Source organism: Chiloscyllium plagiosum, chromosome 10 (assembly GCF_004010195.1).
Source record: "Chiloscyllium plagiosum isolate BGI_BamShark_2017 chromosome 10, ASM401019v2, whole genome shotgun sequence".
Taxonomy (NCBI): domain Eukaryota; kingdom Metazoa; phylum Chordata; class Chondrichthyes; order Orectolobiformes; family Hemiscylliidae; genus Chiloscyllium; species Chiloscyllium plagiosum.
The window spans coordinates 46,165,292-46,178,756 of NC_057719.1; the positions used below are offsets into that span (position 1 = coordinate 46,165,292).

The following is a 13,465-nucleotide window of genomic DNA, read 5'->3' on the forward strand; positions in this document are numbered from 1 at the left end:
CTTCTTTTCCACCTATCCACTCCACCCTCTCTTCCCTGACCTATCACCTTCATCTCCTTCCCCATTGACCTATTGTACTCTATGCTACTCTCTCCCCACCCCCACCCTCCTCTAGCTTATCTCTCCACGCTTCAGGCTCTCTGCCTTTATTCCTGATGAAGGGCTTTTGCCCGAAACGTCGATTTTGCCTGTCCTCGGATGCTGCCTGAATTGCTGTGCTCTTCCAGCACCACTGATCCAGACTATAGGAAGAATGTCAAGGATCTTCTCCACTCTGGCAGGTTAAGTCCCAGTATCTTCTCCCTGATACCTCAAACATACTCAATTTCTGCTACTGTACCCACCTCCAAACACAACTCATGCTCTACGACTCTCTACTGCCTACAACATCTTCCCCTGTTTGTTCTATACACTCACACCACTGACCCTGCATGCCCTCTCCACTGCAAACAGTAATTGATTTGCCATCAACTCTAATCTTCTGTAATAACTGGTCCTCCTTCACTCCATGAGGAAAACAGCCCAAAACTTTACAGACGGATGGTCTGCTGCTGCCATTCAGCTCCTCACCACTTATCCAGAAAGGATCTTGACTCCGACCATGTGCTGAAACTCGTGAGCGAAAACCATGTCCCCGAATTGATGGAGAACTGCAGTAACATAATCCGGAGATCTCTGGTTGAAGGAGGCGAAGTGCAAAAAAGGCAAGGTAAAGGATTCTCTGAGCATTCAGGAATGCTCAGAGAGTTAGCACTGTGGAAGCAAGTGAAGAGCTTGGAGGTTCTGCCTAGTCCAGTCCAGGAGCTGAGTGCACAGCACTGGGTCAGCATGTCCTTGCTGCAGCATGACAATTGATAACTGCGGCACGTCAAGTTGCAGAATTAAAGTGCAGAAGCATCTCGTAAATGAAATGGAGATGCATGCAAGGATTCTCAAAGGCTGGCGCATGTCAGACACCAAATTCTGTGGATGTTGGGTTCCTGAGGTCAATGCTCATGGAGCATAACTTGAAATGTTGGTGCTCAGTTTCCAGCATGCGGTGGGCTGAATCTGCCTCATTTCCTTGTTAAATTTTCCAGGCCAAGTTTGTTTGGCAAGATGGAAGATGAGGTGAGGAGGACTGTTAACAACGAGTTTAACAAGCAATAATGATTGTCAAATGCAACTCACTGCTGTCCAGTGAGGACCTTGCAAAGCCACTTGTGAAAAGCATGGAGGTGGAAGTTGCACTCGACATTGAGATGTGCCTTGCTGCACTTGCTGTCCAATTCTACCACATATCTTGCCTTGGTCCACATCTCTCAGACCCTTATGGGATTCTGCCCTACGAGAACAATTTTCACCTGACTATGATCCCTTTCTTTAGCATGAACAAAGTGGTAATGGTAAGAATACCTTTGTCCAAACAACACAACCAATGTATAAACTTGAAGTTCACTTAGTCAACATATACAAGAAAACTACTTTAACAGCATGATGATACTCAGAACTGCTTAAACAAGATGATTAAATTACTGTTTTTAGGATCTTTTTTTGACTTTTGACCTTAGCTATAATGATATTTATCCAAACAGAGATAGCAAGTCAAAATAAAGCCCTCTAAATAACTACCAATCAAATAAAAGACATAATATCATGAATAATCATACTTATTTCAATTGTTAATTAACATTAAACTAACTTGAGAAAGAACCCCTTTACTAAATTAATTTTGTGATGTTGTGAAACTTGAAAGGGTTCAGAAAAGATTTACAAGGGAGTTGCCAGGGTTGGAGGATTTGAGCTATAGGGAGAGGCTGAATAGGCTGGAGCTGTTTACCCTGGGAATGTCAGAGGTGGAGGGATGACCTTATAGAGGTTTATAAAATCATGAGGGGCATGAATAGGATAAATAGACAAAGTATTTTCCCTGGAGTGGGGGAATCCAGAACTTGAGGGCATAGGTTTAGGGTGAGAGGGGAAAGATATAAAAGAGACCTAATAGTATGTGTATGGAATGAGCTGCTAGAGGAAGTGGTGGAGGCTACTACAATTGCATCATTTAAAAGGCATCTGGATAGGTATAGGAATAGGAAGGGTTTGGAGGGATATGGGCCAGATGCTGGCAGGTTGGACTAGATTGGGTTGGAATATCTGGTTGGCATGGACAAGTTGGTCCGAAAGGTCTGTTTCCGCACTGTACATCACTATGACTCTATAATTTTACACTGTTTACTGGGGAGCTAGCAAAAAAATAAGTGTTGTCTCTGTTTTGCATCCATGCTTCAGAGGCCTGGCTCAAGGGAAGCTGGACATTACACATTTGTAAATTCTTTGAATCAAGATATATTTAGACTTTTGAGGAAGACAGAGCATTGAGGACTGTGGTTAGATATTTGTAATTCATTTAACGGATCTGCTATTCTCATGAAAGAAGAGCCCAACTTTGCTCTGGTGATGGCTGCATTCTGTACCCAGATGTACAGTGCAAAGGCCCTTCATTTCATTTCTCATTCTAGCTTCCATGGTGGGATATTTATTCAACATTTGTGCTATCAAAACAGGGATAAATAAACACTTATAAATCTCTATTGAGCAGATGCAGGATATAACTCAAAATTTGTAAAGGTTCATCTGCAGTTATCTCAACAAAGGAAAATTGGTTGTCTCACTGACAGAAGGACGCGGATGCTAGAGAGAGCTCACAGAAAAGGTTTACCAGGATGTTGCCTGATCTTTAGGGTTTTAGATATGAGGACCAGGTGGATAAACGCAGATTGTTTTCACTGGAAAGACTGAGGCTGAGGAGTGACCTGATAGAGATCTATATCTGCTCTCCCGCTCACCACCACCACCACCACCACCCCCCCCACCTCCCCCCCCAACCACCACCACCACCACCAGAGTGGAGAGGTTAATCACAGAAGAGCACAGCTTCAAGGTGAAAGGGGGAAAGTTTAGATGAGAATGTTTGACACAGAGAGTGGTAAGTGCCTGGAATGCACTGCCAATGGAGGTAGTGGTCATAGGCCCTTTAGTAATATTTAAGGCTTATCTTGATAGACATGAACAGGAGGAGACCAGAGGGATAGAAGCTGCACATGAGAAATAAGTAATGGATCTAAATAAAGGAATAGGAATCAGCACAGGCTTGGTGGGCCAAAGGGCCTGTTCTTGTGCGTATTGTATTACTGTATTTAAAGATAAAATACGGAAATTTTGCTGATGTACTTTTGAACTTTAAAATCTTTAAAATAATTATGCCACAAAAGTTCTCTCATTTATTTAGACCTTTAGCTGGTTCTGCATTGAATTATTTTAAAAAATTCATTCATGGGTAGTGGGCACTGCCGGCTGGGCTCACATTTCTTGCCTGTTCATAATTGCCCTTGAGAAGGTGGGGGGGAACTGCCTTGATCCGTTGCAATCCATTCAAGTTACAATACTTTAGAAAGGGAGTTCCAGGATATTGAAGGAATCATAGAATCCCTACAATGCAGATAGAGGCCATTCGGACCATTGAGTCTGCACAAACCCTCCGAAGAGCATTCTTCATAACCCTACATTTATCATGGCTAGCTCACCTAGCCTACATATCCCCAGACACCATGGGAAATTTGGAATGGTCAATCCAACTAACCTGCACATCATTAAGACTGTGGCAAGAAACCAGAGCACTAGCAGAAATCCATGCAGACATAGACAGAACTCCACACAGAGAGACACCCAAGTCGGGAACTGGACCCAAGTCCCTGGTGATATGAGGCAGCAGTGCTAACCATTGAGCCACTGTGCCACTCTAGTCTCAACAGCTACAATTTACTGCTACATATGCATTAAACAACTTAAACATTTACACTTGAAGACTGCGTAGTATCAATGACACTATGTGGAGCTGGGAGCAGAAATAATCTTGCACTGCCGATATTTGCAATCTTCCTGAACTAGAACTTTAAAAGAATAGCTTTAAAAGGTCATTTCCTTTCTGACTTCTCATATAACAATTCTGTGCATGTTTACAAGACACATTCAGTGCCATGTGTTTGCTGAAACAGTGTCAGGAGAGCAAGTGGTCACCCAGGTAGGAACTCAGAAATAATACTAATCATCACACAATGGTGTGGTTTTTCCTGAAGAGGTATTTTAAGTCATCTAAACTTATGAGGACAATAATATAGAATAATGTAGACTAATAAAAAGGATCCAAGAAGCTAATGCATTCTTCTTTCAGATTTGCATATTAGAATTGCTATTTTAAAGATGTATTAGTTTGCATTAGCAAGCATAATTCAGATTGCCTGAAAAAAAATGAATTGGTTCAAGCACAAATTCATGCTTTTCAAAATAAAATTAAGTTAGTTATGCAAGTAATCAGCATTTAATTCCTTTATTTCCTGATTCCCCACATCTCAAAAAGGTTTCCATGTGTGCTCAAATACCATTCAACAGCCGTGTTTATATCATGATTATAGCATACATGTCCACATCTAGATTCCCTCTAGTATAGAATTGTAGACTGATGCAATTCATCAATAGGTAGGAAGTTGGCAATAAATTCTAGAACATATCTTACGATCAGACTGGAGGTCAAAAATTCATTGTTTCGCCCCTAACTGCTTATCTTTTTTGTATACAGCACACTTTTACAGACCTGATCCTGGAGTAATTAAAGGTCCTTCCAACTCTAGTGTCTCATCTTCACCTTGGTCTTTTTCTTCAGTTTTTCGCTTTTTCTTCTTTGTTGGATCTTTAGGTTTTCTCAAGAGAGAGAGTTCTTCAGGATGCCTTATATCTGTTAGAATAGATAAGTAATATACAAGATAATTGGGAGTGGTTAAGACATTAAGTAAATCAGTGACAAATAATGCTCATTATAATAAAAACTCAAAACGAAGTTTGTAGATCAAAATATAGAAATCCGAGCAACAAGCCATAAGAATTTCATGATGATGCCAAATCTGTTTAGCATTTCTAAACACATTTAGAGGTTTCGTAATACTGGAATCTTTCCCAAGTGACCAGTAAAATGGCAATGTCAATGAAAGAACAGCACTGTAATCATAAGACCCAAATTTGAATCCAGTCCCGACCAAGAGATAGGCATACCCTTTAAGATGTGCTCACTGAGCCCATATACATAGATTCAGTTCAGTTCTTAGTAGTTAAAAAACAAATTAAACCATAAAGTATACTTAAAGAAATCAATGTAATTTGAACAGAAAATCTGTAAAATTATAACAGCCCCAGGTATGCAAGCAAAATGCTTTGGGATTAGATAAAATCCAAATGTAGGGAGTAGTGCAGAAGACTCAAAATCTGTAGCTGTCATGGCAAAACAAAACTCACAGCGAAAACAGAGAGATAATGACAAGTTGGACTGAAATACAAACATGAAACATGAAATTAATACAATGAATGCTCTGAATAGCTTATTACTAAAAATGAATAAGAGGTCAATTCAGAGCATTGTTATTGATGAAGTCAGGTTTTAGTTAAGGACAAAAACACATGTTTGAGGAAGTTAAAAATAATTCAATCAGGGTCCCAGGTGTGCTGACCAATCTAAGCTAAGATAGCTGTTTTGTCAGAATAGAGCAGAGCAAGGCAATGGGTTAGTGATGACTTGCCCAACTAGAAACCCAAAGGGTGGCACAGTGGTTCCCACTGCTGCCTCACAGTCCCAGGGATTAATCCCATCTTGACTGACTGTTTGTGGAGTTTGCACATTCTTCCTGTATCTGCATGGGTTTCTGCTAGGTGCTCTAGTTTCCTCCCATAGCATGGATTAGCCATGTTAAACTATCCCAAAATGACTAGGAATGTGCAGGTTAGGTAGATTAGCCATAGTTAATGCAGGGTTATGGGAATAGGATTGGGGCCGGGGCTGGGTCTGAATGGGAAACTCTCTGGAGGGTCGGTGCAGATTTGATATACCCAATGGCCTCTTCACACACTGTAGGATTCTATGATTCAAAGACCAATGGTAATATTAAGGGGAGATCTAATAGAAACTTACAAGATAATACATGGCTTGGAGAGGGTGGACGCTAGGTAATTGTTTCCGTTAGGCGAGGAGACTAGGACCCGTGGACACAGCCTTAGAATTAGAGGGGATAAATTCAGAACAGAAATGCGGAGACATTTCTTCAGCCAGAGAGTGGTGGGGCCTGTGGAATTCATTGCCACAGAGTGCAGTGGAGGCTGGGACGCTAAATGTCTTCAAGGCAGAAATTGATAAATTCTTGATGTCACAAGGAATTAAGGGTTACGGGGAGAATGCGGGTAAGTGGAGTTGAAATGCCCATCAGCCATGATTGAGTGGGCCGAATGGCCTTACTTCCGCTCCTATGTCTTATGGTCTTATGGTAATGGTCTGGGGATCTGGGTTAGAAACCCACCATAGCAGATAGTGTAAACTGAACTTTAGACTTTTAATCCCAGATTTCTCTTATGTCATCCAAGAAAAATGTTGATTGTTGTAATAACCCATCTATTAATTATTGTTCTTGAGGGAAGAAAACGTCTTATCCTTACCTGCTCTGGCCTACATGTGATTCCAAACCCACAGCAATGTGGGTTGACTGTCACTTGCCCTCTGAAATGGCCTAGTAATCCATTCAGTTGCACAACTGCTATGAAGTCTAAAAGGTACGAATCTTGTCAGACCATCGGGCATCAATCTTGGCATCAGAAACAACAATGTCAAACTCAGACATATTGACACTGTAAAGTTCCCCTAAAAACATCTGGGGGTAGCGCCAAAACTTAGTGCTGCCACACAGGCTAATTAAGCTACACCCTGATAGGTACAATTCATAAGTATGACATTCAGGCAAGACCATCGACACATGTCTTATCTCAGTTCTGATTGGGAACAGGTTCAAGCTAATTAGCCGCTTTTAAATGGTGAATGCTGAGTTAATTCAAGATAACAGAAGATGACAGGCCAGTAAACCAGGCAGTGGATCACAACTTAAGCAGTGAAGAAAGAAAATCCAATATCTGGGTTGGAAACCAAATGAAATAGGCATATGTAGCAGAACATGAGGTGCAAAAAAACTTTTCATGGAGGTGGAAGCCCTCTTAAAAATGTATAATATTTGTTAAACAAAAAAGCCTAGACCTGCAAAATCTGGAAAATCCAAAACCAGAAATTGCTGGAGAAACTCAACAGGTTTTGGCGGCATCTGTAGAGAGAAAGCCAAATCAATGTTTCAGTTTTAACTTCAGTGACCCTTCTTCAGAGTTCTGATAAATTTCTGCAGCAATTTCTGGTTTTGGTACAATATTAGGTGTTCTCAGAAATGATTGAAACTTTGCAAGACATTTTGACACAATATTGAAAGATTCCTTGGCTGTTGTAAACTTTGAGAAAGTCTACTGTAACCATTTGTGATCATGTTAACACGGCTATGATTCACACAGCTATGACACATCCCCCAAAAAGAAATCCACAATGGCAAAGCTTCAAATTTCAGTAATACTATTTTGGAAACCTTGAGCAGTGCCATCAAGTCTTCAAAGTATACAAAAGTATGCAAAAGATTTTGTGAGCGGGTATTCAGGGGCAGATATTTGGAAAACTGTGCATACATTTAAAAGTACAGTAACAGATGGAACCTGGATTCAGCTGTCCCATTGCACATTTCTCACAGATTCATTTTTTTGCAAATGAGGAATGAGACTGGGGCAAGATTCACACGAAAAGGAAAGCTTAACCCAGCAGGGCAATTTAAACCTAGATCCAGGTTCAAATAAACCCTACTTTGACCATTTCAAGGGCTTCAAACTCTAATGTGGATCATGACTTGAAGGAATAGACATAAAATGCTCTTGGGAGGACATGAAGATCTTCTGAAATCCCTACTCTGTAAAACTTTCAAACAAACATCAAAGAAATGCTGCAGCTATCTGTCACAAAGTCTCTTAAAAAAAACTCTGCTGGGAGCTTTGAATGAAGACTTAATGTTGGAGAAATTTGCCCAATGGGTTACAGATCACAAAACACAGCTCAAAGTGAAATTGACGAACAGTTTATTGCAAGCAATATCGCTGGACAAGAAGTTGACTAGGCTGACACAGAACTGACAGTCTGCACCGGTAGATGAGATTTATCCTCCCAGAGCTGAGGATGAGACCAGTTTTATAGTAAGGCTGCACAATGACACTGATTAAGAAATGGGAAACTACAACGTTTCTGGAAATGGAGCAATTTAGTTGCAAGGATGCTAATTGGAAAACAGTTTATTGAATGAATGTCCTGTTCCTTCACACAATGCAACACCCTGACAGTATCATGGTTTCATTCATCTTCACAGGTAGGTGTTAAAGTCTCTTCTAAAGTGGTGAGGTGCTTCCATTGTCCTGTTCCTTGAGCATGTCTTTGCTGGTGCCTGCCTGTCTGTCCTGCTCTTTGTGTGGCTTTGGTATTGCTGGGTTATGAAATTGCCCTTAGGGCTTTGACATATCTGTGGTGCTCCGTCATGTCCATGGGAGCTTACAGTGTATTCCTCTTGTCTGCGTGTGGTCTGATCCAGCTTGTGAGCTGCTCGGGAATTCTGGGTGTTCTGGTACAGTTTGGCCAATTTTGCTTTTATGGGCCTATCGTGGGTTAGCAAATCTTTTCCCATACATATCATCATTCACAAGATGAGGCATCACTAGCTAGGCCAGCCTTTATTGCCTACCCCTAAATGCTCTTGAAGTAGTGGTAGTTAACTGCTATCTTGAATATCTGCAGTTCCTAGGATGTAGGTACACCCACAGTGCTGTTCTGAAGGATGTTCCAGGATTTTGATTGCATAACAAATGAAAACCTCAAGTTAGTTTGGCTATGGAACAATTAAGATTAAATGTAATAGTTTCAATTTCAGAATAACCCCTCCCTAACTAATCATTTTCCCTCCATCTATTCTTTTTGAGTGATCTTATATTTTGTGCACCTAATAGTATCCTACGATTAAGTGACAAAACCACACAAACATAATGCAGGACATTTGTGCATATTTCTATACTTTGTAGATACTTTCTCCTTCATCCATCCACCTAATCCATTCGGCAGAATGAATTATTGTTGAGGCACACATCCAAAGGGCTGAACTACAAAACATCACACTCCTCTGGTATAATACAATGTCAGTATTATTTCTTTGCATATGCTTTCTCTATCCCATTGGTTATACAGGACATGAACATGTCCCACACTGATAAACTGTGTCCTCTACACTGCTCATCAGGATGCATATGCTGTACCTTATCCATTCCTAACTTCATTCTACCTTCACCCAAACAAATGTCCCGTACTGACACAAAATCCTGTTCATAAACTTGATTTTCAGCATAATTTTACACAAAATTGATTGAGTTTTTAAATTTCATTCCCTCAACTATGCTGGTCAAAACCACTGTGAATCTAGTCTTCATGTTATGTGGTTTTCACAAGAACAATTGAACCTTTTCACTCCACACTATTGTTTGGCTGCCGGGTCTATCATAATTCATGACCATTTCATCCATATTGCTGATTTGACACAACAGATTTTCATTTTTTTCTACCCATGTCTGAAGATGAATCGCTGAAGACAGAATTTTAGCATCAAGGTAATTATTGGAGTCTCAGAGCAATCTTGCTCTTCTGCTGCAATAATAGATACAGGTAGTTCTCCTATAGCACTGTAGTTCCGCTCCAGTGAAACCTTGCTTAATAGAAAATCGCTCAATAGAAATAATGGGAGCAGAACAGCAAAACAAAAAAAAAATCACTCAATCGCTCAAAAATCACCCAAAAGCATAACACTATAACTCACTTAGTTTAAGAGGCAGTCATTAGTTTAATTTTTGAGATGAAGCTGCTCAATGTATAGTACCTCTCATGCTCTGACAGCAGCTGGCATCAACACATGTGCAGAACGATGTGTGCAAAATGATCGCCGCTGGAATCACGTTATAGCACAGCCTGAATGAAGGTTTAAATAATACTTATTAAGAAAAGTAAAAGTAAATTTAACACATCACATTGAAAAAAATATTGTTAATGCAGGGACAGAGGTAATCATCAGCACCACCTTCAGGTGCAGTTGTGGTGGCAGAAGTGGATGGCTGTGGTTCATTGTCTTCCGACTGTTTCTTGTGGGTTGGTTTAAAAGAAAGACATCCAGTATTTGCTGCTTTGCCCTTTTTCTTCTGCCTTGAAGAAGCTGTTCATAGGGTTCCAGATGATATCCTACTGAATGAACTATTACCCTGCTGCATTCTGCATTGCAATCATTGTCCTCCAAGAGCTGCAGCTGCCTCTCAATTTCCCTCAGGATAGAAGACAAAAGGGAGAAGTGGAAAGCTGTTCTGGTGTTGCATCCGAGACTTCATCTTTTCCACCTATCTCCATTTCCCCCTCAAGAATATTCTTGTCTCAGAGAAAGAGTAATGAACATTCATTAGTTTAATTTTTGAGATGAAAGTGCTCAATGTATAGTACCTCTCATGCTCTGATGGCTGTTGACATCGGCACATACACAGAACAAAGTGCACAAAACGACTGCTGCTGGAATCAAGCTACTATGAACAGAGGTAACTGTTCTCGAAAATATCATTTCCTAATTCTTCAGCGACGTTACAGCCAAATTTCACTGCTGAAACTAGTTTTATAAGAGAACTACCTGTATTTTCTTTCCATAAAGTAGCTACACTAACCAGCTGTTGCTCTGCAATATTTGCTGGACTTTGGATTGGATTTGAACAATTTACATTCATTGCTGTTCACGCAATAATTAAGCTAATGGAAGGATTTCAGAACACAAAATTTTATTTTGTAATAAAATGATTCTGAAGATTAGTGGCCAGTCCCTGTACTAATGAGGTACTTGGTCTTGGACAGCTCCCATGGAGTGGATTGTTTCAAGTTCCATTTTTGCACCCGATATTCATTTAATTCCCTCACTGCAGCATACCACAAATCAGCAAATGTTATAGTTACTTAACGTTTCAAACGAATTTCAGACTTCATTCATTTTCATTGGAAGACTTATTTTCCCTTGTCACTCCCCATGTAGAGTCTACTCTTTGTCATAAGATTATGAGTCTTCTTAAGTCAGCCTATGTTGTTCCCCAATTCCTTATACCCAGTTACACCTGGGATTATGTACACAGTTTTGGTCTCCTTATCCAGGGCAGGATTTCTAGATAAGGGCATGCACTCGATGGATTTCTAGATAAGGGCATGCACTCGATCAGACTGATGTTTGCGATGATAGGATTGGTGTGGGCCATATTCATTGGTGTGTGCGCGTGCAGTAGGTGCCTCTGAAATTCTAACTGGACTTGACAGGATCAACACAAAGGATTGTCTCAATGGCTGGAAAGTCCAGAACTGAGAGTCTAAGGATATGGACTAAGCCATTTTGGATTGAGGCGAGGAGAAATGTCTTCACCCAGAGTATTAAAGCCTGTAGAATTGTCTACCAAAGCAACTAGTTGGGCCAAAGTATTGAATGTTTTCAAGTGTTAAGATGATGCTCTTAAGAGTAAAGGGATTGAAGGGTATGGGGAAAAACGATCAGGTACTTAGTTGGATCATCAGTCATAGTGAATGGTAGAACAGGCTCCAAGAGCCAAATGGCTTGCTCCTGCTTTCATTTTCTTGTTTCTATTATCAACTCCAGTTATGAAATACATGCAAAGTACTGAAGTCAGGCGAATGGTAACAGCTTATAATTAATTACATTAAAAACCTTTCAAACAATTAAGTTAAGGTATTTCACAGAAGGCCTATCAAATACAATTTGACCATGAATCTCATAAGTGAAAAATTCAGGAGGAAGCTCTAGCATTAAACTTAGATTCATAGTAGAATGGAGAAACAAAATTGGAAGGAGGAAGCAGTATGAGGAAAGGTGTATAGATAGCTGATGTTAAAAATGTCCAATCAGGAACACATTACACATGCGATTCTGAACAATATTTAATTGGGTCACAAAGATTTAAAGAATCCAATTTTTTTTCTAACACTGCATTTCAGAAAAAGCTATTCTGGGTTTTATTCTTGCCAAAAGATTGCCACCTTGCTTCAACTTTAGGAGGAGGCTGACAGAGAAACAATAGTAAAATACGGAAATCATTAACTTAAACAGCCATCAAGTCAATCACAATATTTAAGAGGTCATTAGATTGATATTTCAGAAGAGGTTGATAAAAAAAAGGATAGAGAAAAAGCTATGAAATGCAATTAGATAGCTCTGGTGTTGGTAAGGATCAAATCTGCACACAAACAGATTTGGCAACATGTGATATTTGATTATGAACTTTAAGTTGGATCTATTTTGGTAGCATTCACAAGTATGTCCATTAAATAATGATTGATTGAAATGATAACAAATTCAGGTGATTATATTTCAATGTTAACCAGAAGTCCAATTAAAAAACCTTCAAGAAAGCTAAATCACAGATATCGGACTTTAACTTGACCATGTAGGCAGCCTCAACTCTCCCAAAATGTAATTTTAAGAAAAGTGCACCACTGTACTTCAGAAATCTGTTGAGAGATGCAGAATGCGCAACATTAGCGATCACACATTATTAACAAAGTGACCAGTGTTGGATTAATTTCCTCCTCCGTATTTCTAATGAACAAGTTACTCGTGACTTGTAGTATGTTTTCTTTTCACAGCAAAATGAAGGTTAAGTTCCTGCTAAGTCTGATACTATATAATCCTAAAGGCAATAGCGCTTTTGGTTTTAACACACCATTGTAAAAATCTATGGCTGATTCTTACATTTTTTTTATTGCCAGTTCTGTCAGGTTTCATAGAAGTGTCCCTCAATAAGACCTATGAGTACTTACCATATTTTACTAACCACCAACCCTGCCCCTATGATGCACTCCTCACCAGATTCTGGACCCATTCCACTACCCACCATTCCTGGAAGAACCTGCCACTTCCTGGATAACCCACAAAAGACCAGCATTGCTGTTGTCTCCACCATCTTGAAAATGCTGCAGTATACCCAAATAAGCACTGGCACTCCAAAACATACCTACTCAGTGAAGTTATCAGACCTTGGCAACCTGTTCCGAGATCACCATCCAGGTCAGTGCCGGTTCCACAGTCTGAAGGAACAGCCAGCAGTGCTAAAAGAAATTCCAGAACCTTCCCCATTCTATTAGGGTAAATGCCTCTAACTCTCCTTTCCCTACTACTGTCTAGATTAGAGTGGTGCTGGAAAAGCACAGCTGGTCAGGCAGCATCCGTGGAGCAGGAAAATCAACATTTTGGGCAAAACCCCTTTATCAGGAATAGAGGCAGGAAGCCTCCAGGGTGCAGAGATAAATGGGGGGACTGGGGAGAAGGTAGCAAAGAGTACAATAGGTGAATGGGAGTGGGGATGGTCAGAGGGGAGGGTAGAGCGGATATGTGGGAAGGGAGATTGGCAGGTAGGACAGGTCATGAGGACTGTGCTGAGCTGGAAGGTTGGAACTGGGGTAAGGTAGGGG

At 40.3% G+C, this 13,465-nt stretch overlaps 1 protein-coding gene across 7 annotated transcripts in view; it reads right to left on the reverse strand.

Annotated features, from left to right (window-relative positions):
• Positions 1 to 13,465, reverse strand: part of fermt2 (FERM domain containing kindlin 2) — a 148,253-nt gene that overhangs the window by 74,177 nt on the left and 60,611 nt on the right. For all 7 annotated transcript variants that reach the window (XM_043697670.1, XM_043697669.1, XM_043697668.1 and 4 more), the window contains exon 4: positions 4,631 to 4,771. In XM_043697670.1, the coding sequence (XP_043553605.1) occupies positions 4,631 to 4,771 (141 nt within the window). The remainder of the gene's footprint in view (positions 1 to 4,630; positions 4,772 to 13,465) is intronic.